The following is a 27,208-nucleotide window of genomic DNA, read 5'->3' on the forward strand; positions in this document are numbered from 1 at the left end:
CAGAGAGACAGTCAGAGAGAACAGTCAGAGAGAACAGTCAGAGAGACAGTCAGAGAGACAGTCAGAGAGAACAGTCAGAGAGACAGTCAGAGAGAACAGTCAGAGAGACAGTCAGAGAGAACAGTCAGAGAGAACAGTCAGAGAGAACAAGCAGAGAGACGGTCAGAGAGACGGTCAGAGAGAACAGTCAGAGAGAACAGTGAGAGAGAACAGTCAGAGAGACAGTCAGAGAGAACAGTCAGAGAGACGGTCAGAGAGACGGTCAGAGAGAACAGGCAGAGAGAACAGTCAGAGAGACGGTCAGAGAGACGAGTCAGAGAGAACAGTCAGAGAGACAGTCAGAGAGACAGGCAGAGAGAACAGGCAGAGAGCAGAGTCAGTCTACGGTCCTGTTGACCACATAAGGAGACACAGGAAGCTTTTACAGCATCTGTATGTGTGTGTGTCCATGGTCATGTGGTTGTCTGTTCAGAAGACGGAGTCAAACCCCACAGGAGACTAGGTGTTTGTGGGAGAGTCATCCAAGGACCAATGAGAGAGGACCTTCAGGCTGGTCTAAGGTGTGGAGGGGAGAGTATGGGGACGGGGAGACACCAGGAGCAGCCTGCTCTACAACATGGCGTAGTCAGACGAACCAATCTTCTCCTCTGGTCTGGAAGTGGGGGGTTGTCTTTGTTACCAGCCCAAAGTAAATGCATGGTTGTCGTGGTTACCAGGGTGTGGTTGTCGTGGTAACCATCCCATAACAATGGCAGTGCGGTTGGTTGTCATGGTTACCAGCCGATGAGGTTGGCCTTGGCCTTGTCTGTGAGCTTGCGGACACGACCCTTGGAGGAAGTGCCGAATGTGAGGGAGGAGTCTTCAACCAGGAGTTGTCTCTGCTCCTCCTCCTCTGAGTCCTCCTCCGTGTAGTATGCCGTCCGTCGGCCCCGGTTACGCGTACACATCGATCCCGCTGACCCCTCCCCTTCCTGTTCCGCCTCCTCCTCTTCATCGTCGTTTTCGTCCTGTGGCGATGCCCTCACGCGCTGTGATTGTTGCAGAGACTGGGCAGGGGGAGTCATCTCGTCGTTGATTCGCCGGCTGCTCCTCCTCAAAGGGGAAGGGGAGGGGTCGGGGCTGGAAGGGGGAGGGGCTATCTCTGTCCTGACCAGTCTTGGCCTACCGCGGCGCCGTGGCGTTCCTGGAAGTCCGGCCCCCGACAGCACAGACGCTTCCTGGGCAGAGGAAGTCCCGCCCTCGTCGCCTGTGGATTGGTTGAGCTTGTCCTCTGGGGTGGAGCTTCGCCGGAGGCCCCTCCTCATGGCCTCTAGTTCCTGTTTGGACTTCCTGCCTCTCTTCCTGCCGGGAGGGCGACCCTTGGGGGCAGGGCTAGGACTGGGTTCAGGGGTCACTGCTCTGGGTCTCCGTCCCCTCCGACCTGCAGACACGCCCACTGTCTCCTGACTACTGTGGCCATTCAGGTGGGCAGTAGCCTGGGGTGAGGGGGTACGAGGGGAGGCTGGGGGGAGAGAGAGATTTTGAGTTAAATCAACCAATCAGTCGTAGGGGGAGGGGGGGTCTGTCCTGTATGTTGTAGGGGTGGGGGTCTGTCCTGTATGTTGTAGAGGGTGAGGGGGGTCTGTCCTGTATGTTGTAGAGGGTGAGGGGGGTCTGTCCTGTATGTTGTAGAGGGTGAGGGGGGTCTGTCCTGTATGTTGTAGAGGGTGAGGGGGGTCTGTCCTGTATGTTGTAGGGGTGGGGGGGGTCTGTCCTGTATGTTGTAGAGGGTGAGGGGGTCTGTCCTGTATGTTGTAGGGGTGGGGGGGTCTGTCCTGTATGTTGTAGAGGGTGAGGGGGTCTGTCCTGTATGTTGTAGAGGGTGAGGGGGGGGGTCTGTCCTGTATGTTGTAGAGGGTGAGGGGGGTCTGTCCTGTATGTTGTAGAGGGTGAGGGGGGTCTGTCCTGTATGTTGTAGAGGGTGAGGGGGGTCTGTCCTGTATGTTGTAGAGGGTGAGGGGGGTCTGTCCTGTATGTTGTAGAGGGAGGGGGGGGTCTGTCCTGTATGTTGTAGAGGGTGAGGGGGGTCTGTCCTGAATGTTGTAGAGGGTGAGGGGGGGGGTCTGTCCTGTATGTTGTAGGGGTGGGGGGTCTGTCCTGTATGTTGTAGAGGGTGAGGGGGGTCTGTCCTGTATGTTGTAGAGAGTGAGGGGGGTCTGTCCTGTATGTTGTAGAGAGTGAAGGGGGGGGGTCTGTCCTGTATGTTGTAGAGGGTGAGGGGGGTCTGTCCTGTATGCTGTAGAGGGTGAGGGGGGTCTGTCCTGTATGTTGTAGAGGGTGAGGGGGGTCTGTCCTGTATGTTGTAGAGGGTGAGGGGGGTCTGTCCTGTATGTTGTAGAGGGTGAGGGGGGGGTCTGTCCTGTATGTTATAGAGGGTGAGGGGGGTCTGTCCTGTATGTTGTAGAGGGTGAGGGGGGGGTCTGTCCTGTATGTTGTAGAGGGTGAGGGGGGTCTGTCCTGTATGTTATAGAGGGTGAGGGGGGGTCTGTCCTGTATGTTGTGAGGGTGAGGGGGGTCTGTCCTGTATGTTGTAGAGGGTGAGGGGGGTCTGTCCTGTATGTTGTAGAGGGTGAGGGGGTCTGTCCTGTATGTTGTAGAGGTGAGGGGGGTCTGTCCTGTATGTTGTAGAGGGTGAGGGGGGTCTGTCCTGTATGTTGTAGAGGGTGAGGGGGGTCTGTCCTGTATGTTGTGGAGAGTGAAGGGGGGGGGGTCTGTCCTGTATGTTGTAGAGGGTGAGGGGGGTCTGTCCTGTATGTTGTAGAGGGTGAGGGGGGTCTGTCCTGTATGTTGTAGAGGGTGAGGGGGGTCTGTCCTGTATGTTGTAGAGAGTGAGGGGGGTCTGTCCTGTATGTTGTAGAGGGTGAGGGGGGTCTGTCCTGTATGTTGTAGAGGGTGAGGGGGGTCTGTCCTGTATGTTGTAGAGGGTGAGGGGGTCTGTCCTGTATGTTGTAGAGGGTGAGGGGGGGGTCTGTCCTGTATGTTGTAGAGGGTGAGGGGGGTCTGTCCTGTATGTTGTAGGGGGGGGGGGTCTGTCCTGTATGTTGTAGAGGGTGAGGGGGGTCTGTCCTGTATGTTATAGAGGGTGAGGGGGGTCTGTCCTGTATGTTGTAGAGGGTGAGGGGGGGTCTGTCCTGTATGTTGTAGAGGGTGAGGGGGGGTCTGTCCTGTATGTTATAGAGGGTGAGGGGGGTCTGTCCTGTATGTTGTAGAGGGTGAGGGGGGTCTGTCCTGTATGTTGTAGAGGGTGAGGGGGGTCTGTCCTGTATGTTGTAGAGGGTGAGGGGGGTCTGTCCTGTATGTTGTAGAGGGTGAGGGGGTCTGTCCTGTATGTTGTAGAGGGTGAGGGGGGTCTGTCCTGTATGTTGTAGAGGGTGAGGGGGGTCTGTCCTGTATGTTGTGGAGAGTGAAGGGGGGTCTGTCCTGTATGTTGTAGAGGGTGAGGGGGGTCTGTCCTGTATGCTGTAGAGGGTGAGGGGGGTCTGTCCTGTATGTTGTAGAGGGTGAGGGGGTCTGTCCTGTATGTTGTAGAGAGGAGGGGGGTATGTCCTGTATGTTGTAGAGGGTGAGGGGGGGTCTGTCCTGTATGTTGTAGAGGGTGAGGGGGTCTGTCCTGTATGTTGTAGAGGGTGAGGGGGGGGTCTGTCCTGTATGTTGTAGAGGGTGAGGGGTCTGTCCTGTATGTTGTAGAGGGTGAGGGGGTCTGTCCTGTATGTTGTAGAGGGTGAGGGGGGGTCTGTCCTGTATGTTGTAGAGGGTGAGGGGGTCTGTCCTGTATGTTGTAGAGGGTCTGTCCTGTATGTTGTAGAGAGTGAGGGGGGTCTGTCCTGTACGTTGTAGAGGGTGAGGGGGGTCTGTCCTGTATGTTATAGAGGGTGAGGGGGGTCTGTCCTGTATGTTGTAGAGGTGAGGGGGTCTGTCCTGTATGTTGTAGAGGGTGAGGGGGGGTCTGTCCTGTATGTTGTAGAGGGTGAGGGGGGTCTGTCCTGTATGTTGTAGAGGGTGAGGGGGGCTGTCCTGTATGTTGTAGAGGGTGAGGGGGGTCTGTCCTGTATGTTGTAGAGGGTGAGGGGGGTCTGTCCTGTATGTTGTAGAGGGTGAGGGGGGGGTCTGTCCTGTATGTTGTAGAGGGTGAGGGGGGTCTGTCCTGTATGTTATAGAGGGTGAGGGGGTCTGTCCTGTATGTTGTAGAGGGTGAGGGGGGTCTGTCCTGTATGTTGTAGAGGGTGAGGGGGGGGTCTGTCCTGTATGTTATAGAGGGTGAGAGGGGGTCTGTCCTGTATGTTGTAGAGGGTGAGGGGGTCTGTCCTGTATGTTGTAGAGGGTGAGGGGGTCTGTCCTGTATGTTGTAGAGGGTGAGGGGGGGGGGTCTGTCCTGTATGTTGTAGAGGGTGAGGGGGTCTGTCCTGTATGTTATAGAGGGTGAGGGGGTCTGTCCTGTATGTTGTAGAGGGTGAGGGGGTCTGTCCTGTATGTTGTAGAGGGTGAGGGGGTCTGTCATGTATGTGGTAGAGGGTGTGTGTGTGTGTGTGTGTGTGTGTCTGTAGATGTGTGCATGTGTGTGTGTGTGTGGTGTGTGTGTGTGTCTGTCTGTAGGAGTGTGTGTGTCTGTAGGTGTGTGTGTGTGTGTCTGTAGGTGTGTAGGTGTGTTCTCACCTGCAGTGCTGTGCATGTCTGCTGTGGAGGGTGTTTGTGTCCTGGCGCTGCGTGTTCGTCCGGGGATCTGTTGTTCTGCCTTCCCATTGAGGAGGGGGAGGGGCTGTCGAATGGGGAGGGTCTGTCTCAAGGAGGGGGGGCGCTGTGGGGCTGCAGCTGGAGCCGTGGGTGGGGCCAAGGAATCTAGTCTGGATACACCCCTCGATGACACACGCTTCTTCCTCTCTGGGCTAAAGGAGGGAGATAGAACGTTAAGATCACAAAGACCAATCACAAGGTGCTAACACTCTAATGCTTGGTCAGATTAACCTCTCTTGGCTAGGGGGCAGTATTTTCACGTCTGGATGAAAAGCGTCCCCAAAGTAAACTGCCTGCTACTCAGGCCCAGAAGCTAGGATATGCATATAATTGGTAGATTTGGATAGAAAACACTCTAGTTTCTAAAACTGTTCAAATAATGTCTGTGAGTATAACAGAGCTGTAATGGCAGGAAAAACCCAGAGGACAAACCACCCCCCCCCAAAAGAATTCAGCCTACTACTATTTTCAATGGCTGTCACTTTTATTATAAGGCGAAGTCCTCCCAGATTGTAGTTCCTAGGGCTTCCACTAGATGTCAACAGTCTTTAGAAAGAGTTTCAGGATGGTTTTTGGAAAAATGAGCCAGAAATTGTAGTTTTTCTAGGTGGCTCCCATTTTGGCTGTAGTGTTTCCAAGCGCATGGAAGAGAGCACGTTCTTTGGTATTTTTCTCTGTTAAAGACAATAACGATTCTCTAACTTAAATTGTATAGTTTATTTACGTACTAGGGTACCTAAGGTTTGATTATAGACGTCGTTTGGAAAAGTTTATTAGTAACGTTTGGGATTAATTTTGTATGCATTTTGATGGAGGGAAACTGGGTGGGTTATTGAAGCGCTCCAGCTAAACTGAGGTTTTATGGATATAAAGAAGGACCTTATCCAACAAAGGACCATTTGTGATGTAACTGGGACCTTTTGGAGTGCCAACAGAAGAAGATCTTCAAAGGTAAGGCATGTATTATATCGCTATTTCTGACTTTCGTGGCGCACCTGCCTGGTTGAAATATGTTTTTCATGGTTTTGTATGTGGGGCGTTGTCCTCAGATAATCAAATGGTGTGCTTTCGCCGTAGAGCCTTTTTGAAATCTGACATGGAGGCTGGATTAACAAGAAGTTAAGCTTTAATTTGATGCATTACACTTGTGATTTTATGAAAGTTTAATATTTATAATTCTGTAGTTTGAATTTCGCGCTCTGCAATTTCACCGGATGTTGACCAGGTGGTACGCTACTGTCCCACTTGCCCATAAGAAGTTAACCAATCACAAGGCTCTAACACACTGATGCTAGGTCAGATTAACCAATCACAAGGCTCTAACAGTCTGATGCTAGGTCAGGTTAACCAATCACAAGGCTCTAACACTCTGATGCTAGGTCAGGTTAACCAATCACAAGGCTCTAACACACTGATGCTAGGTCAGGTTAACCAATCGCAAGGCTCTAACATACTGATGCTAGGTCAGGTTAACCAATCACAAGGCTCTAACACACTGATGCTAGGTCAGGTTAACCAATCACAAGGCTCTAACACTCTGATGCTAGGTCAGGTTAGCCAATCAGGTACCTTGAGGCAGCGCTGCTGGAGGGAGAGTCACTCCTCCTCCTCTTCATAGCTTGTCGTGTCTGTCTGTCGGATTGTCTGGCCGCCACGTGTCTTGTCTGTCTGTCGGTTTGTCTGTCCACCACGTGTCTGGTCTGTCTTTCAGTTTGTCTTTCCGCCACGTGTCTGGTCTGTCTTTCGGTTTGTCTTTCCGCCACGTGTCTGGTCTGTCTGTCGGTTTGTCTTTCCGCCACGTGTCTGGTCTGTCTGTCGGTTTGTCTTTCCACCACGTGTCTGGTCTGTTTGTCTGCTCTATGTCTCGTCTTTCTGTCCGTCTGTCCATGGGTGGCTTTGTAGTCAGCCAGGATGGAGTTGACATGTTCCTCAAACAACGCAGACAGGCGGAGACTCATACTGTAGATCTACACATGAATAAGAGTGTATTAACATGTTAATAACATGAATAAGAGTGTATTAACATGTTATAGAAATGAAAAGGGTGTATCACGTTATGAACATCAATTTGAGTGCATTAACATGTTATAAATATGAATAGTAAGTATATTAACATGTTATAAATATGAATAGTAAGTATATTAACATGTTATAAATATGAATAGTAAGTGTATTAACATGTTATAAATATGAATAGTAAGTATATTAACATGTTATAAATATGAATAGTAAGTATATTAACATGTTATAAATATGAATAGTAAGTGTATTAACATGTTATAAATATGAATAGTAAGTGTATTAACACATAAATATGAATAGTAAGTGTAACAGCGCATCTCACCCGGGACTTCTTGCTGGGTGTGTAAGCTTTAGAGTTGCTGAAGATGAGCCGTACGTCCTGGTAGAGTTCCAGGGGAGAGGTGTACTCCCCCGATCTTAGCATCCCCCTCACCGTCCCAAAGTCCATGGGGGTGTCCACAATGTCCAGATAGTCCTGAGGGTCAGGTGGACAGACCAGGTTATACAGACAGACAGGTTAGAGACAGACCAGGATATACAGACAGACAGGTTAGAGACAGACCAGGTTAGAGACAGACCAGGATATACAGACATACAGATTAGAGACAGACAGGTTAGAGACAGACATACAGGATAGAGACAGACCAGGTTAGAGACAGACCTGGTTATACAGACATGTTAGAGATAGACAGACAGGTTAGAGACAGACAACCAGGTTAGAGACAGACAGACAGGTTGGAGAGAGACAGACAGGTTAGAGACAGACCAGGTTATACAGACAGACAGGTTAGAGACAGACCAGGTTAGAGACAGACCTGGTTATACAGATATGTTAGAGATAGACAGACAGGTTAGAGACAGACAACCAGGTTAGAGACAGACAGACAGGTTGGAGAGAGACAACCAGGTTAGAGACAGACCAGGTTATACAGACAGACATGTAAGCGAGAGAGGTAGATTGTCAGACCAGGTTAGAGACAGACAGGTTAGAGACAGACCAGGTTAGAGTCAGACCAGGTTGTAGACAGACAGGTTAGAGACAGACAGACAGTTTAGAGACAGACCAGGTTATACAGACAGACATGTTTGAGACAGACAGACATGTTAGAGAGAGAGAGACAGGTCAGAGACAGACCAGGTTATACAGACAGACAGGTTAGAGACAGACAGGTTAGAGAAAGACCAGGTTATACAGACAGACATGTTAGAGACAGACAGACAGACAGGTTAGAGACAGACCAGGTTATACAGACACACAGGTTAGAGACAGACCTGGTTAGAGACAGACCAGGTTAGAGACAGACAGGTTAGAGACAGACAACCAGGTTAGAGACAGACAGGTTAGAGACAGAGAGGTTAGAGACAGAAAGACAGGTTAGAGACAGACAGGTTAGAGACAGACAGGCAGGTTAGAGACTGACAGACAGGTTAGAGACAGACAGACAGGTTAGAGACAGACCAGGTTATACAGACAGACAGGTTAGAGACAGGCAGGCAGACAGACAGACAGGCTAGAGACCTCCAGGTTATACAGACACACAGGTTAGAGACAGAAAGACAGGTTAGAGACAGACCAGGTTAGAGACAGACAGACAGACAGGTTAGAGACAGACAGGTTAGAGACAGACCAGGTTAGAGACAGACAGACAGGTTAGGGACAGACAGGTTAGAGACATACATGTTAGAGACAGACAGACAGACAGGTTAGAGACATAAAGACAGGTTAGGGACAGACAGGTTAGAGACAGACAGACAGGTTAGAGACAGACATGGAAGAGAGAGAGATAGATTGTCAGACCAGGTTAGAGACAGACCAGGTTAGAGACAGACAGACAGACAGGTTAGAGACAGACCAGGTTAGAGACAGACAGGTTAGAGACGGACAGAAAGGTTAGAGACAGACAGACAGGTTAGAGACAGACAGGTTAGAGACAGACATGTAAGAGAGAGAGAGAGATTGTCAGACCAGGTTGTGCAGACAGACAGGTTAGAGACAGACAGACAGGTTAGAGACAGACAGACCAGGTTAGAGACAGACAGACAGGTTAGAGACAGACAGACAGGTTAGAGACAGACAGGTTAGAGACAGACCAGGTTAGAGACAGACAGACAGGTTAGAGACAGACCACGTTAGAGACAGACAGACAGGTTATAGACAGACAGACAGGTTAGGGACAGACAGGTTAGAGACAGACAGGTTAGAGACAGGTTAGAGACAGACCAGGTTAGAGACAGACCAGGTTAGAGACAGACAGAGAGGTTAGAGACAGACAGACAGGTTAGAGACAGACATGTAAGAGAGAGAGAGATAGATTGTCAGACCAGGTTATACAGACAGACAGGTTAGAGACAGACAGACAGGTTAGAGACAGACAGACAGGTTAGAGACAGACAGACAGACAGACCGGGTTAGAGACAGACAGGTTAGAGACAGACAGGTTAGAGACAGACAGACATGTTAGAGACAGACAGTTTAGAGACAGACAGACAGGTTAGAGACCAGGTTAGAGACAGACAGACAGGTTAGAGACAGACTGACAAGTTAGAGACAGACTGACAAGTTAGAGACAGACAGGTTAGAAACAGAGAGACAGGTTAGAGACAGACAGACAGGTTAGAGACAGACAGACAGGTTAGAGACAGACAGACAGGTTAGAGACAGACAGACAGGTTAGAGTCAGACAGACAAGTTAGAGACAGACAGACAGGTTAGAGACAGACAGGTTAGAGACAGACAGACAGGTTAGAGACAGACAGTTTAGAGACAGACAGACAGGTTACAGACAGACCAGGTTAGAGACAGACAGACAGGTTAGAAACAGACAGACAGGTTAGAGACAGACCAGGTTAGAGACAGACAGACAGGTTGAGACAGACAGACAGGTTAGAGACAGACAGACCGCTTGAGAGACAGAGATGGACAGACAGCCAGGTGCGATAACAGCTACATATTATTTTGACAGACAGACAGACAGACAGGTTAGAGACAGACCGGGTTAGAGACAGACAGGTTAGAGACAGACAGGTTAGAGACAGACAGACAGGTTAGAGACAGACATGTTAGAGACAGACAGTTTAGAGACAGACAGACAGGTTAGAGACCAGGTTAGAGACAGACAGACAGGTTAGAGACAGACAGATTAGAGACCAGGTTAGAGACAGACAGACAGGTTAGAGACAGACTGACAAGTTAGAGAGAGACAGGTTAGAGACAGACAGACAGGTTAGAGACAGACAGACAGGTTAGAGACAGACCAGGTTAGAGACAGACCAGGTTAGAGACAGACAGACAGTTTAGAGACAGACAGACAGGTTAGAGTCAGACAGACAAGTTAGAGACAGACAGACAGGTTAGAGACAGACAGGTTAGAGACAGACAGACAGGTTAGAGACAGACAGTTTAGAGACAGACAGACAGGTTACAGACAGACAGTTTAGAGACAGACAGACAGGTTAGAGACCAGGTTAGAGACAGACAGACAGACAGGTTAGAGACAGACAGACAGGTTAGAGACAGACTGACAAGTTAGAGACAGACTGACAAGTTAGAGACAGACAGGTTAGAAACAGAGAGACAGGTTAGAGACAGACAGACAGGTTAGAGACAGACAGACAGGTTAGAGACAGACCAGGTTAGAGACAGACAGACAGTTTAGAGACAGACAGACAGGTTAGAGTCAGACAGACAAGTTAGAGACAGACAGACAGGTTAGAGACAGACAGGTTAGAGACAGACAGACAGGTTAGAGACAGACAGTTTAGAGACAGACAGACAGGTTACAGACAGACCAGGTTAGAGACAGACAGACAGGTTAGAAACAGACAGACAGGTTAGAGACAGACCAGGTTAGAGACAGACAGACAGGTTGAGACAGACAGGTTAGAGAAAGACAGACAGGTTAGAGACAGACAGACAGGTTAGAGACAGACAGACAGGTTAGAGACAGACAGACAGGTTAGAGACAGACAGACAGGTTAGAGACAGACAGACAGGTTAGAGACAGACCAGGTTAGAGACAGACCAGGTTAGAGACAGACAGACAGTTTAGAGACAGACAGACAGGTTAGAGTCAGACAGACAAGTTAGAGACAGACAGACAGGTTAGAGACAGACAGGTTAGAGACAGACAGTTTAGAGACAGACAGACAGGTTACAGACAGACCAGGTTAGAGACAGACAGACAGGTTAGAAACAGACAGACAGGTTAGAGACAGACCAGGTTAGAGACAGACAGACCCTGTTGAGACAGACAGGTTAGGAAAGACAGACAGGTTAGAGAAAGACAGACAGGTTAGAGACAGAGGTTAGAGCCAGACTATGTTGAGAGACAGAGATGGACAGACAGCCAGGTGCGATAACAGCTACATATTATTTTGACAGACAGACAGACAGACAGGTTAGAGACAGACCGGAGTTAGAGACAGACAGGTTAGAGACAGACAGGTTAGAGACAGACAGACAGGTTAGAGACAGACATGTTAGAGACAGACAGTTTAGAGACAGACAGACAGACAGGTTAGAGACCATGTTAGAGACAGACAGACAGGTTAGAGACAGACAGACAGGTTAGAGACAGACTAACAAGTTAGAGACAGACTGACAAGTTAGAGACAGACAGGTTAGAAACAGACAGACAGTTTAGAGACAGACAGACAGGTTAGAGTCAGACAGACAGACAGACAGACAGACAGGTTAGAGACAGACAGGTTAGAGACAGACAGACCCTGTTAGAGACAGACAGTTTAGAGACAGACAGACAGGTTACAGACAGACAGTTTAGAGACAGACAGACAGGTTAGAGACCAGGTTAGAGACAGACAGACAGGTTAGAGACAGACAGACAGGTTAGAGACAGACTGACAAGTTAGAGACAGACTGACAAGTTAGAGACAGACAGGTTAGAAACAGAGAGACAGGTTAGAGACAGACAGACAGGTTAGAGACAGACAGACAGGTTAGAGACAGACCAGGTTAGAGACAGACCAGGTTAGAGACAGACAGACAGTTTAGAGACAGACAGACAGGTTAGAGTCAGACAGACACAAGTTAGAGACAGACAGGTTAGAGACAGACAGGTTAGAGACAGACAGACAGGTTAGAGACAGACAGTTTAGAGACAGACAGACAGGTTACAGACAGACCAGGTTAGAGACAGACAGACAGGTTAGAAACAGACAGACAGGTTAGAGACAGACCAGGTTAGAGACAGACAGACAGGTTGAGACAGACAGGTTAGAGAAAGACAGACAGGTTAGAGACAGACAGACAGGTTAGAGACAGACAGACAGGTTAGAGACAGACAGACCAGGTTAGAGACAGACAGACAGGTTAGAGACAGACAGACAGGTTAGAGACAGACAGACAGGTTAGAGACAGACCAGGTTAGAGACAGACAGACAGTTGAGTCAGACAGACAGGTTAGGTCAGACAGACAAGTTAGAGACAGACAGACAGGTTAGAGACAGACAGGTTAGAGACAGACAGTTTAGAGACAGACAGACAGGTTACAGACAGACCAGGTTAGAGACAGACAGACAGGTTAGAGAAAGACAGACAGGTTAGAGACAGACAGGTTAGAGACAGACAGACCGCTTGAGAGACAGAGATGGACAGACAGCCAGGTGCGATAACAGCTACATATTATTTTGACAGACAGACAGACAGACAGGTTAGAGACAGACCGGGTTAGAGACAGACAGGTTAGAGACAGACAGGTTAGAGACAGACAGACAGGTTAGAGACAGACATGTTAGAGACAGACATGTTAGAGACAGACAGTTTAGAGACAGACAGACAGGTTAGAGACCAGGTTAGAGACAGACAGACAGGTTAGAGACAGACAGACAGGTTAGAGACAGACTGACAAGTTAGAGACAGACTGACAAGTTAGAGACAGACAGGTTAGAAACAGAGAGACATGTTAGAGACAGACAGACAGGTTAGAGACAGACAGACAGGTTAGAGACAGACCAGGTTAGAGACAGACCAGGTTAGAGACAGACAGACAGTTTAGAGACAGACAGACAGGTTAGAGTCAGACAGACAAGTTAGAGACAGACAGACAGGTTAGAGACAGACAGGTTAGAGACAGACAGACAGGTTAGAGACAGACAGTTTAGAGACAGACAGACAGGTTACATACAGACAGTTTAGAGACAGACAGACAGGTTAGAGACCAGGTTAGAGACAGACAGACAGGTTAGAGACAGACAGACAGGTTAGAGACAGACTGACAAGTTAGAGTCAGACAGACAAGTTAGAGACAGACAGACAGGTTAGAGACAGACAGGTTAGAGACAGACAGACAGGTTAGAGACAGACAGTTTAGAGACAGACAGACAGGTTACAGACAGACCAGGTTAGAGACAGACAGACATGTTAGAAACAGACAGACAGGTTAGAGACAGACCAGGTTAGAGACAGACAGACAGGTTGAGACAGACAGGTTAGAGAAAGACAGACAGGTTAGAGACAGACAGACAGTTTAGAGACAGACAGACAGGTTAGAGTCAGACAGACAAGTTAGAGACAGACAGACAGGTTAGAGACAGACAGGTTAGAGACAGACAGTTTAGAGACAGACAGACAGGTTACAGACAGACAGGTTAGAAACAGACAGACAGGTTAGAAACAGACAGACAGGTTAGAGACAGACCAGGTTAGAGACAGACAGACAGGTTGAGACAGACAGGTTAGAGAAAGACAGACAGGTTAGAGAAAGACAGACAGGTTAGAGACAGACAGACCGCTTGAGAGACAGAGATGGACAGACAGCCAGGTGCGATAACAGCTACATATTATTTTGACAGACAGACAGACAGACAGGTTAGAGACAGACCGGGTTAGAGACAGACAGGTTAGAGACAGACAGGTTAGAGACAGACAGACAGGTTAGAGACAGAGATGGACAGACAGCCAGGTGCGATAACAGCTACATATTATTTTGACAGACAGACAGACAGACAGGTTAGAGACAGACCGGGTTAGAGACAGACAGGTTAGAGACAGACAGACCGCTTGAGAGACAGAGATGGACAGACAGCCAGGTGCGATAACAGCTACATATTATTTTGGACGATATCATATCGATACTTTGACTCAAAGTACTGCTTTGTAAAAAATATATATATATATATATATATATATATATATATAAAACAGTGCCTTCGGAAAGTATTCAGACCATTTAACTTTTTCCAAATATTGTCAGGTTTACAGCCTTATTCTAAAATTGCTTAAATAGTTTTTTCCCCTCATCAATCTACACACAATACCCCATAATGACATCACAATACCCCATAATGATATCACAATACCCCACAATGACAAAGTTAAAATAGCTTAACATTGCTCATTTATTTAAAAAAATATCACATTTAGATGAGTATTCAGACCCTTTACTCAGTACCTTGTTGAAGCACCTCGAGTTTTCTTGGGTATGACACAAGCTTGGCACCGCTGTATTTGGCTTGGCTGTGTGCTTTGGGTCGTTGTCCTGTTGGAAGGTGAACCTTCGTCCCAGTCTGAGGTCCTGAGTGCCCTCAAGCAGGTTTGTATCAAGGATCTCTCTGTACTTTGCTCTGTTCATCTTTACCTTGATCCTGACTAGTCTCCCAGTCCCTGCCACTGAAAAACATCCCCATAGCATGATGCTGCCACCACCATGCTTCACTGTAGGGATGGTGCCAGGTTTCCTCCAGACGTGACGCTTGGCTTTCAGGCCAAAGAGTTCAATCATGGTTTCATCAGACCAGAGAATCTTGTTTCTCATGTCTGAGAGTCTTTAGGTGCCTTTTGGCAAACTCCAAGCGGGCTGTCATGTGCCTTTGCCTGAGGAGTGTCTTCTGTCTGGCCACTCTACCATAAAGGCCTGATTGGTGGAGTGCTGCAGAGGTGGTTGTCCTTCTGGAAGGTTCTCCCATCTCCACAGAGGAACTCTGGAGCTCTCTCAGAGTGACCATCGGGTTCTTGGTCACCACCCTGACCAAGGCTCTTCCTCCCTCGAGTTTAACCGGGTGGCCAGCTCTAGGAAGAGTCTTGGTGGTTCCAAACTTCTTCAATTTAAGAATGACGGAGGCCACTGTTGACAGCACTGTCAACTGTGGGACCTTCTATAAACAGGTGTGTGCTTTTCCAAATCATGTCCAATCAATTGAATTTACCACACGTGGACTCCAATCAAGTCTACTTATGACTACTTATGTAAATAATGTATGTTTTAATTTTAAATAAATCTGCAAAAATGTGCAAAATCCTGTTTTCACTTTGTCATTATGGGGTATGGTGATGTCATTATGGGGTATTGTGATGTCATTATGGGGTATTGTGATGTCATTATGGGGTATTGTGATGTCATTATGGGGTATGGTGATGTCATTATGGGGTATGGTGATGTCATTATGGGGTATTGTGATGTCATTATGGGGTATGGTGATGTCATTATGGGGTATGGTGATGTCATTATGGGGTATTGTGATGTCATTATGGGGTATTGTGATGTCATTATGGGGTATTGTGATGTCATTATGGGGTATTGTGATGTCATTATGGGGTATTGTGTGTAGGTTGCTGAGAATTTGTTTTATTTATTCAATTTTAGAATAAGGCTGTAACGTAACAATAGGTGTAAAAAGTCAAGGGGTCCTAATACTTTCCGAATGCACTGTATATATATATATATATATATATATATATATATATATATATATATATATATATATATATATATATATATATATTGTTGTTGTTGCTAGGTAGCATTAGTTAGAGATAATCGGCTGTACCAAAATGCCGGTATTTTCCTATATTCTCCTTCTTTTTAACATGTTTTCAGCACTTTTATTTCCATGACTGATCAAAACTCATTTTCTCATGCTCCTTATTGAAGGAGACTTATAGTGAGTAATATGTTTGGAACATCGACGAGCAACAAAATCCCAGTACCGAAACACAATACATATATAATCATGAGAATACATATTGTATCGCACCTAAGCATCATGATAATATTGTGTCCCTGGCAATGCCCAGCCCTAATAGACAGTAGATAGGTGAGGTGGGAGAGACAGGTAAGAGGCAGATAGACGAGTAGACAGTCAGATAGACCGTTGATCAGAGAGGTGAGACAGGCATTTAAAGAGGTGAGACAGGCATTTAAAGAGGTGAGACAGTTGAGTAGAGGGGAGACAGGTATGTAAAGAGGTGAGACAGTTGATCAGAGAGGTGAGACAGGTATGTAAAGTGGTGAGACAGGTATGTAAAGAGGTGAGACAGGTATGTAAAGAAGTGAGACAGGTATTTACGGGGTACTGTTCCAGGTCGACAGGTTGTCTGAAGGGTTCTGAGTCTTCACACTGGAAGAGCAGGTCTATCAGCTCCTTGCTGCGCCCCCGCCAGGCCTGGGGGTCTAAGGGCCGGCCTCGCCTTACACCACCGCCACGCTGCAGCTGCTGCAGACCAACGCCACGACCCTAATACACATCATATCATCAGCACAACTATGTATTTATCAGCAACTCCAATTAGCTGAGGCTACTCTTCCTGGGGTCCAAACAGGAAACAACAAATAAAATACATAATATTCACGACCATTCAAAAGTTTGGGGACACCTAGAAATGTCCTTGTTTTCCATGAAAACATACACGAAATGAGTAGCAAAATGAATAGGAAATATAGTCAAGACGTTGAAAAAGTTATAAATAATGATTTTTATTTTTTGAGAATAATTGCTTCCTGAAGCACCTCCCACAAGTTGGATTGGCTTGATGGGCACGTTTTACGTACCATATGGTCAAGCTGCTCCACTGCTCCCACAATCGAGGTAAAGATTTGGCTATTTTAGCTACACACGTTGCTGACAGGTGTATAAATAGGGCACACAGCTATGCAATCTCCATGGACAAACATTGGCAGTAGAATGGCCTTACTGAAGAGCTCAGTGACTTTCAACGTGGCACCGTCATAGGATGTCACCTTTCCAACAAGTCAGTTTGTCAAATTTTTGCCCTGCTAGACTTGTCCCGGTCAACTGTAAGTACTGTTATTGTGAAGTGGAAACATCTAGGAGCAACAGAGGCTTAGACATGAAGTGGTAGGCCACACAAACTCACAGAACAGGACCACAGAGTGCTGAAACAGAACGGGACCGCAGAGTGCTGAAACAGAACGGGACCACAGAGTGCTGAAACAGAACGGGACCACAGAGTGCTGAAACAGAACGGGACCACAGAGTGCTGAAACAGAACGGGACCACAGAGTGCTGAAACAGAACGAGGACCACAGAGTGCTGAAACAAAACGGGACCACAGAGTGCTGAAACAGAACGGGACCACAGAGTGCTGAAACAGAACGGGACCACAGAGTGCTGAAACAGAACGGGACCACAGAGTGCTGAAACAGAACGGGACCACAGAGTGCTGAAACAGAACGGGACCACAGAGTGCTGAAACAGAACGGGACCACAGAGTGCTGAAACAGAACGGGACCACAGAGTGCTGAAACAGAACGGGACCACAGAGTGCTGAAACAGAACGGGACCACAGAGTGCTGAAACAGAACGGGACCACAGAGTGCTGAAACAGAACGGGACCACAGAGTGCTGAAACAGAACGGGACCACAGAGTGCTGAAACAGAACGGGACCACAGAGTGCTGAAACAGAACGGGACCACAGAGTGCTGAAACAGAACGGGACCACAGAGTGCTGAAACAGAACAGGACCACAGAGTGCTGAAACAGAACGGGACCACAGAGTGCTGAAACAGAACTGGACCACAGAGTGCTGAAACAGAACGGGACCACAGGGTGCTGAAGCAGAACGGGACCGCAGAGTGCTGAAACAGAACGGGACCGCAGAGTGCTGAAACAGAACGGGACCGCAGAGTGCTGAAACAGAACGGGACCACAGAGTGCTGAAACAGAACGGGACCACAGGGTGCTGAAACAGAACGGGACCACAGAGTGCTGAAACAGAACGGGACCACAGAGTGCTGAAACAGAACGGGACCACAGAGTGCTGAAACAGAACGGGACCACAGAGTGCTGAAACAGAACGGGACCACAGAGTGCTGAAACAGAACGGGACCACAGAGTGCTGAAACAGAACGGGACCACAGAGTGCTGAAACAGAACGGGACCACAGAGTGCTGAAACAGAACGGGACCACAGAGTGCTGAAACAGAACGGGACCACAGAGTGCTGAAACAGAACGGGACCACAGAGTGCTGAAACAGAACGGGACCACAGAGTGCTGAAACAGAACGGGACCACAGAGTGCTGAAACAGAACGGGACCACAGAGTGCTGAAACAGAACGGGACCACAGAGTGCTGAAACAGAACGGGACCACAGAGTGCTGAAACAGAACGGGACCACAGAGTGCTGAAACAGAACAGGACCACAGAGTGCTGAAACAGAACGGGACCACAGAGTGCTGAAACAGAACTGGACCACAGAGTGCTGAAACAGAACGGGACCACAGGGTGCTGAAGCAGAACGGGACCGCAGAGTGCTGAAACAGAACGGGACCGCAGAGTGCTGAAACAGAACGGGACCGCAGAGTGCTGAAACAGAACAGGACCACAGAGTGCTGAAACAGAACGGGACCACAGAGTGCTGAAACAGAACGGGACCACAGAGTGCTGAAACAGAACGGGACCACAGAGTGCTGAAACAGAACGGGACCACAGAGTGCTGAAACAGAACGGGACCACAGAGTGCTGAAACAGAACGGGACCACAGAGTGCTGAAACAGAACGGGACCACAGAGTGCTGAAACAGAACGGGACCACAGAGTGCTGAAACAGAACGGGACCACAGAGTGCTGAAACAGAACGGGACCACAGAGTGCTGAAACAGAACGGGACCACAGAGTGAAACTGAAACAGAACGGGACCACAGAGTGCTGAAACAGAACGGGACCACAGAGTGCTGAAACAGAACGGGACCACAGAGTGCTGAAACAGAACGGGACCACAGAGTGCTGAAACAGAACGGGACCACAGAGTGCTGAAACAGAACGGGACCACAGAGTGCTGAAACAGAACTGGACCACAGAGTGCTGAAACAGAACTGGACCACAGAGTGCTGAAACAGAACGGGACCACAGAGTGCTGAAACAGAAACCAGAGTGCTGAAACAGAACGGACCACAGAGTGCTGAAACAGAACCACAGAGGACCACAGAGTGCTGAAACAGAACGGGACCACAGAGTGCTGAAACAGAACGGGACAGAGTGCTGAAACAGAACGGGACCACAGAGTGCTGAAACAGAACGGGACCACAGAGTGCTGAAACAGAACGGGACCACAGAGTGCTGAAACAGAACGGGACCACAGAGTGCTGAAACAGAACGGGACCACAGAGTGCTGAAACAGAACTGGACCACAGAGTGCTGAAACAGAACGGGACCACAGAGTGCTGAAACAGAACGGGACCACAGAGTGCTGAAACAGAACGGGACCACAGAGTGCTGAAACAGAACGGGACCACAGAGTGCTGAAACAGAACGGGACCACAGAGTGCTGAAACAGAACGACCACAGAGTGCTGAAACAGAACGGGACCACAGAGTGCTGAAACAGAACACACCACAGAGTGCTGACCACAGAGTGCTGAAACAGAACGGGACCACAGAGTGCTGACCACAGAGTGCTGAAACAGAACGGGACCACAGAGTGCTGAAACAGAACGGGACCACAGAGTGCTGAAACAGAACGGGACCACAGAGTGCTGAAACAGAACGGGACCACAGAGTGCAGAACGGAAGAGTGCTGAAACAGAACGGGACCACAGAGTGCTGAAACAGAACGGGACCACAGAGTGCTGAAACAGAACGGGACCACAGAGTGCTGAAACAGAACGGGACCACAGAGTGCTGAAACAGAACGGGACCACAGAGTGCTGAAACAGAACGGGACCACAGAGTGCTGAAACAGAACGGGACCACAGAGTGCTGAAACAGAACGGACCACAGAGTGCTGAAACAGAACGGGACCACAGAGTGCTGAAACAGAACACCAGAGTGCTGAAACAGAACGGGACCACAGAGTGCTGAAACAGAACGGGACCACAGAGTGCTGAAACAGAACGGGACCACAGAGTGCTGAAACAGAACTGGGACCACAGAGTGCTGAAACAGAACTGGACCACAGAGTGGGACCACAGAGTGCTGAAACAGAACGGGACCACAGAGTGCTGAAACAGAACGGGACCACAGAGTGCTGAAACAGAACAGAACGGACCACAGAGTGCTGAAACAGAACGGGACCACAGAGTGCTGAAACAGAACGGGACCACAGAGTGCTGAAACAGAACGGGACCACAGAGTGCTGAAACAGAACGGGACCACAGAGTGCTGAAACAGAACGGGACCACAGAGTGCTGAAACAGAACGGGACCACAGAGTGCTGACCACAGAGTGCTGAAACAGAACGGGACCACAGAGTGCTGAAACAGAACGGGACCAGAACAGAGTGCTGAAACAGAACGGGACCACAGAGTGCTGAAACAGAACGGGACCACAGAGTGCTGAAACAGAACGGGACCACAGAGTGCTGAAACAGAACAGGACCACAGAGTGCTGAAACAGAACGGGACCACAGAGTGCTGAAACAGTGGGACCACAGAGTGCTGAAACAGAACGGGACCACAGAGTGCTGAAACAGAACGGGACCACAGAGTGCTGAAACAGAACGGGACCACAGAGTGCTGAAACAGAACGGGACCACAGAGTGCTGAAACAGAACGGGACCACAGAGTGCTGAAACAGAACGGACCACAGAGTGCCAAACAGAACGGCCACAGAGTGCTGAAACAGAACTGGACCACAGAGTGCTGAAACAGAACATTGCTGAAACAGAACTGGACCACAGAGTGCTGAAACAGAACGGGACCACAGAGTGCTGAAACAGAACACGACCACAGAGTGCTGAAACAGTGCTGCTGAAACAGAACGGGACCACAGAGTGCTGAAACAGAACGGGACCACAAACAGTGCTGAAACAGAACGGGACCACAGAGTGCTGAAACAGAACGGGACCACAGAGTGCTGAAACAGAACAGAACGGGACCACAGAGTGCTGAAACAGAACAGAGTGCTGAAACAGAACAGGGAAACCACAGAGTGCTGAAACAGAACAATGACCACAGAGTGCTGAAACAGAACGGGACCACAGAGTGCTGAAACAGAACGGGACCACAGAGTGCTGTGCTGAAACAGAACGGGACCACAGAGTGCTGAAACAGAACGGGACCACAGAGTGCTGAAACAGAACGGGACCACAGAGTGCTGAAACAGAACGGGACCACAGAGTGCTGAAACAGAACGGGACCACAGAGTGCTGAAACAGAACGGGACCACAGAGTGCTGAAACAGAACGGGACCACAGACTGAAACAGAACGGGACCACAGAGTGCTGAAACAGAACGGGACCACAGAGTGCTGAAACAGAACAGGGACCACAGAGTGCTGAAACAGAACGGGACCACAGAGTGCTGAAACAGAACGGGACCACAGAGTGCTGAAACAGAACGGGACCACAGAGTGCTGAAACAGAACGGGACCACAGAGTGCTGAAACAGAACGTGCTGAAACAACTGGACCACAGAGTGCTGAAACAGAACGGGACCACAGAGTGCTGAAACAGAACGGGACCACAGAGTGCTGAAACAGAACGGGACCACAGAGTGCTGAAACAGAACGGGACCACAGAGTGCTGAAACAGAACGGGACCACAGAGTGCTGAAACAGAACGTGACCACAGAGTGCTGAAACAGAACTGGACCACAGAGTGCTGAAAAGAACAGGACCACAGAGTGCTGAAACAGAACTGGGACCACAGAGTGCTGAAACAGAACACCAACAAACAGAACGGGACCACAGAGTGCTGAAACAGAACGGGACCACAGAGTGCTGAAACAGAACGGGACCACAGAGTGCTGAAACAGAACGGGACCACAGAGTGCTGAAACAGAACGGGACCACAGAAAACAGAACGGGACCACAGAGTGCTGAAACAGAACTTTCCACAGAGTGCTGAAACAGAACGGACCACAGAGTGCTGAAACAGAACGGGACCACAGAGTGCTGAAACAGAACACCACAGAGTGCTGAAACAGAACTGGACCACAGAGTGCTGAAACCAGGACACAGAGTGCTGAAACAGAACTGGACCACAGAGTGCTGAAACAGAACGGGACCACAGAGTGCTGAAACAGAACGGGACCACAGAGTGCTGAAACAGAACGGGACCACAGAGTGCTGAAACAGAACAGGACCACAGAGTGCTGAAACAGAACAGGACCGCTGAAACAGAACGGGACCACAGAGTGCTGAAACAGAACGGGACCGCAGAGTGCTGAAACAGAACGGACCACGGGACAGAACACAGAGTGCTGAAACAGAACGGGACCACAGAGTGCTGAAACAGAAACCACAGGGTGCTGAAACAGAACGGGACCACAGAGTGCTGAAACAGAACTGGACCACAGAGTGCTGAAACAGAACGGGACCACAGAGTGCTGAAACAGAACGGGACCACAGAGTGCTGAAACAGAACGGGACCACAGAGTGCTGAAACAGAACGGGACCACAGAGTGCTGAAACAGAACCACAGGTTTTGACCACAGAGTGCTGAAACAGAACAGGACCGCAGAGTGCTGAAACAGAACGGGACCACAGGGTGCTGAAACAGAACGGGACCACAGAGTGCTGAAACAGAACGGGACCACAGGGTGCTGAAGCAGAACGGGACCGCAGAGTGCTGAAACAGAACGGGACCGCAGAGTGCTGAAACAGAACAGGACCGCAGAGTGCCAAAGCGTGTAGCACGTACAAATCATCTGTCAACAGTTGTAACACTCACTACCGCATTCCAAACTGCCCCTGGAAGCAACGTCAGCACAATAACTGCTTGTTGGGAGCTTCAGGAAATGGGTTTCCGTGGCCGAGAAGCCGCACACAAGCCTAAAATCACCATGCGCATTGCCAAGTGTCGGCTGGAGTGGTGTAAAACTCGCTGCCATTGGACTCTGGAGCAGTGGAAACGCGTTCTCTGGAGTGATGAATCACGCTTCACCATCTGGCAGTCCAGCAGACAAATCTGGGTTTGACGGAAACCAGGAGAACACTACCTCCCACAATGCATAGTGCCAAGTGTAAAGTTTGGTGGAGGATAAATAATGGTCTGGGGCAGTTTTTCATGGTTCAGGCCCCTTAGTTTAAGTGAAGGGAAACCTTAATGCTACAGCATACAATGACATTCTAGACGATTCTATGCCTCCAACTTTGTGGCAACAGTTTGGGTAAGGCCCTTTCCTGTTTCAGCATGACAATGCCCCTGTGTACAAAGCGAGGTCCATACAGAAGTGGTTTGTTGAGATCGATGTGGAAGAAATTGAATGTCCTGCAAAGAGCCCTGACCTCAACCCCATCGAACACCTTTGGGATGAATTGGAACACCGACTACGAGCCAGGCCTAATCGCCCAACATCAGTGCCCCGACCTCACTAATGCTCTTGTGGCTGAATGGAAGCAAGTCCCTGCAGCAATGTCACAACATCTAGTGGAAAGCCGTCCCAGAAGAACGGAGGCTGTTATAGCAGCAAAGTGGGGGACCAACTCCATATTAATGCCCATGATTTTGGAATGAGATGTTTGATAAGCTGGTGTCCATATTATTTTGGTCATGTAGTGTATTTCTGTGCAGTGGAACCTTTACCTCCCTCCAGCCCTGAGGGCACACTCCTAGGCTTATATTGAAGATGTGGCAAACATGAGTCACAATTTATTCCGGTTTTCGGTTCTAGGTGGTTTGTCCTTATTTACAGCAATAATTGTTTCACCTCGTCCACAAACATTGTGGAATTCAAAGCTACAGTCTTTCATTATTTGGTTCGTTGTGCATGAATGTGAAGACTCAGCATTTGTTGTTTGCATGTCATGCCTAAGTTGGTAACACTTTACTTGACACCCAGCATGGTCATAACCATGTCATAATATGTTATAACAGCGAACATAAACTTCCATAACCTGTTATAATATGGTCACTGTCATGACATCTATTTAAACCTGTTGTGACATACAGTATATTGTAATATTTTATGGCTGGTTATGACACCTACATGAGAGTGTCAAAACACACAAAACCACACAAGGCAAAACATTCCATTACACCATAGGAATGTTACACCATACTGTCAACAGTATGTTTATATTATATATATATTTTAATTAATCATGTTCAATTATCATTGTAATTGCGCACATATTGATGTCCGACATGCACCTACCGCAATGCTCTGTTGCTGATTTCAGGAGTATGAAAATTTTTTATTTGAATATATGTGGGTTTTGATACTATAATGTAGGTGTCATAACCAGCCATAAAATATAACGATATACGGGTCATGACAGGTTATGACATACTATGACAGGTTATGACATACTATGACAGGTTATGACATACTATGACAGGTTATGACATACTATGACAGGTTATGACATACTATGACAGGTTATGACATACTATGACAGGTTATGACATACTATGACAGGTTATGACATACTATGACAGGTTATGACATACCATGACAGGTTATGACATACTATGACAGGTTATGACATACCATGACAGGTTATGACATGGTCTACATACTATGACAGGTTATGACATACCATGACAGGTTATGACATACCATGACAGGTTATGACATACCATGACAGGTTATGACATACTATGACAGGTTATGACATACTATGACAGGTTATGACATACTATGACAGGTTATGACATACTATGACAGGTTATGACATACTATGACAGGTTATGACATACTATGACAGGTTATGACATACTATGACAGGTTATGACATACTATGACAGGTTATGCCAAATTGTGTCAGCTGTAATGACATATTATGATACGGTTATGTCATATTATGACATGATTATGACACCGTTAAAGTGTTACCCCTAAATGAGTTAATCTAGTCAACCACAAAGTTATTAAAGTAGTTTCCAATAGAAAAGGCTTTTGTTATGAATGAGCCATCAGCTTCAATGAAGAATGGAGCTGTGTTAGCTTTTCTGCCGAGAACTTCAGAGCTTTTTACTTTCACTCTTTTTTTAATCATTTATCTTTGTTTCATATTAGTTTATTTTTCTTTTTGCTCAATTTAGTTACGTTATTTCTCAATGTACTGTATGTTTGCCAATCCTCTGTGTTAGACTTATTTGCCATTCCCTTAGCCTCATTCCTCTCAACCACAGTTTGTTATTTAATCATCTATCCGTGGGGGCCGTTTTAACAGCCAGTTTCTTTATGGGTGCATGCCTGTCAGTAACCGGAAGACTGAATTTCAGAAATGCTTAAAGTGCAGGATGTTCCTCATTACATCAGACCAACAAATATGTTTCACATCTTCAACATTGGAATCCAATACAAAACATTTTGTCTGACCTCTTCTAGACTAGTCTTTGGTTGTCCCAGATATGGCTGCTATATTATGATCACTACATCCCATGGATCTGGATACAGCTTTAGAGGAGATTTCTGCAGCATTAGTAAAGATGTGATCAATACATGTTGATGATTTCATTCCTGTAGTGTTTGTAACTACCCTGGTAGGTTGACTAAAGTTTGAAGTTCTCTTGAGTGGGAAGCTTGATGAAAGCCAGTCAATATTTATATCACCCAGAAAATAAACCTCTCTGTTGATATCACATACATTATCAAGCATTTCACACATATTATCCAGATACTGATTGTTAGCACTTGGTGGTCTATAGCAGATTCCCACCTGAAGGGGCTTTAGGTGAGGCATATGAACCTGTAGCCATATTACTTCAACAGTATTTAACATTATCCAGATACTGTCTGTTAACACTTGGTGGTCTATAGCAGCTTCCACCAGAAGGGGCTTTAGGTGAGGCAGATGAACCTGTAGCCATATTACTTCAACAGTAGTAATGAAATCCTCTCTAAGCTTTGCAGGAATATGGTTCCAAATATAAACGGCTACACCTCCACCATTGGCATTCCTGTCTCTTCTGAATATGTTGAAACCATGTATTGCTGTATCATCAAATGTATTATCTGAGTTTCAGAGACATTCATCTATATAGTATATCAATGTTTTCAGTTGCAAGTTAGTGATTTTATGAACCTTGTTTCTAAGGCTACATATGTTAATGTTGGGTATTTTCATCACTTTTCTGGAATTCTTGATTGTTTGTTATTGCTTTACTGGGAGGCTAATCAGAGCCTCAGTGGTAACAGTATAACTCAGGTTCAGGCTAATCAGAGCCTCAGTGGTAACAGTATAACTCAGGTTCAGGCTAATCAGAGCCTCAGTGGTAACAGTATAACTCAGGTTCAGGCTAATCAGAGCCTCAGTGCTAACAGTATAACTCAGGTTCAGGCTAATCAGAGCCTCAGTGGTAACAGTATAACTCAGGTTCAGGCTAATCAGAGCCTCAGTGGTAACAGTATAACTCAGGTTCAGGCTAATCAGAGCCTCAGTGCTAACAGTATAACTCAGGTTCAGGCTAATCAGAGCCTCAGTGGTAACAGTATAACTCAGGTTCAGGCTAATCAGAGCCTCAGTGGTAACAGTATAACTCAGGTTCAGGCTAATCAGAGCCTCAGTGGTAACAGTATAACTCAGGTTCAGGCTAATCAGAGCCTCAGTGGTAACAGTATAACTCAGGTTCAGGCTAATCAGAGCCTCAGTGGTAACAGTATAACTCAGGTTCAGGCTAATCAGAGCCTCAGTGGTAACAGTATAACTCAGGTTCAGGCTAATCAGAGCCTCAGTGGTAACAGTATAACTCAGGTTCAGGCTAATCAGAGCCTCAGTGGTAACAGTATAACTCAGGTTCAGGCTAATCAGAGCCTCAGTGGTAACAGTATAACTCAGGTTCAGGCTAATCAGAGCCTCAGTGCTAACAGTATAACTCAGGTTCAGGCTAATCAGAGCCTCAGTGGTAACAGTATAACTCAGGTTCAGGCTAATCAGAGCCTCAGTGGTAACAGTATAACTCAGGTTCAGGCTAATCAGAGCCTCAGTGGTAACAGTATAACTCAGGTTCAGGCTAATCAGAGCCTCGGTGGTAACAGTATAACTCAGGTTCAGGCTAATCAGAGCCTCAGTGGTAACAGTATAACTCAGGTTCAGGCTAATCAGAGCCTCAGTGGTAACAGTATAACTCAGGTTCAGGCTAATCAGAGCCTCAGTGGTAACAGTATAACTCAGGTTCAGGCTAATCAGAGCCTCGGTGGTAACAGTATAACTCAGGTTCAGGCTAATCAGAGCCTCAGTGGTAACAGTATAACTCAGGTTCAGGCTAATCAGAGCCTCAGTGCTAACAGCATAACTCAGGTTCAGGCTAATCAGAGCCTCAGTGGTAACAGCATAA

At 47.6% G+C, this 27,208-nt stretch overlaps 1 protein-coding gene across 1 annotated transcript in view; it reads right to left on the reverse strand.

Annotated features, from left to right (window-relative positions):
* Nucleotides 1-713: 713 nt before the first annotated feature.
* LOC112237152 (pleckstrin homology domain interacting protein) overlaps nucleotides 714-27,208 on the reverse strand; it is a 111,843-nt gene continuing 85,348 nt past the window's right edge. The window contains 5 exon segments of the mRNA XM_042321299.1: nucleotides 714-1,501; nucleotides 4,693-4,922; nucleotides 6,340-6,737; nucleotides 7,115-7,267; nucleotides 16,096-16,263. Coding sequence (XP_042177233.1) covers nucleotides 774-1,501; nucleotides 4,693-4,922; nucleotides 6,340-6,737; nucleotides 7,115-7,267; nucleotides 16,096-16,263 — 1,677 coding nt within the window. The 3' untranslated portion in view covers nucleotides 714-773.

Source organism: Oncorhynchus tshawytscha, linkage group LG05 (assembly GCF_018296145.1).
Source record: "Oncorhynchus tshawytscha isolate Ot180627B linkage group LG05, Otsh_v2.0, whole genome shotgun sequence".
Taxonomy (NCBI): domain Eukaryota; kingdom Metazoa; phylum Chordata; class Actinopteri; order Salmoniformes; family Salmonidae; genus Oncorhynchus; species Oncorhynchus tshawytscha.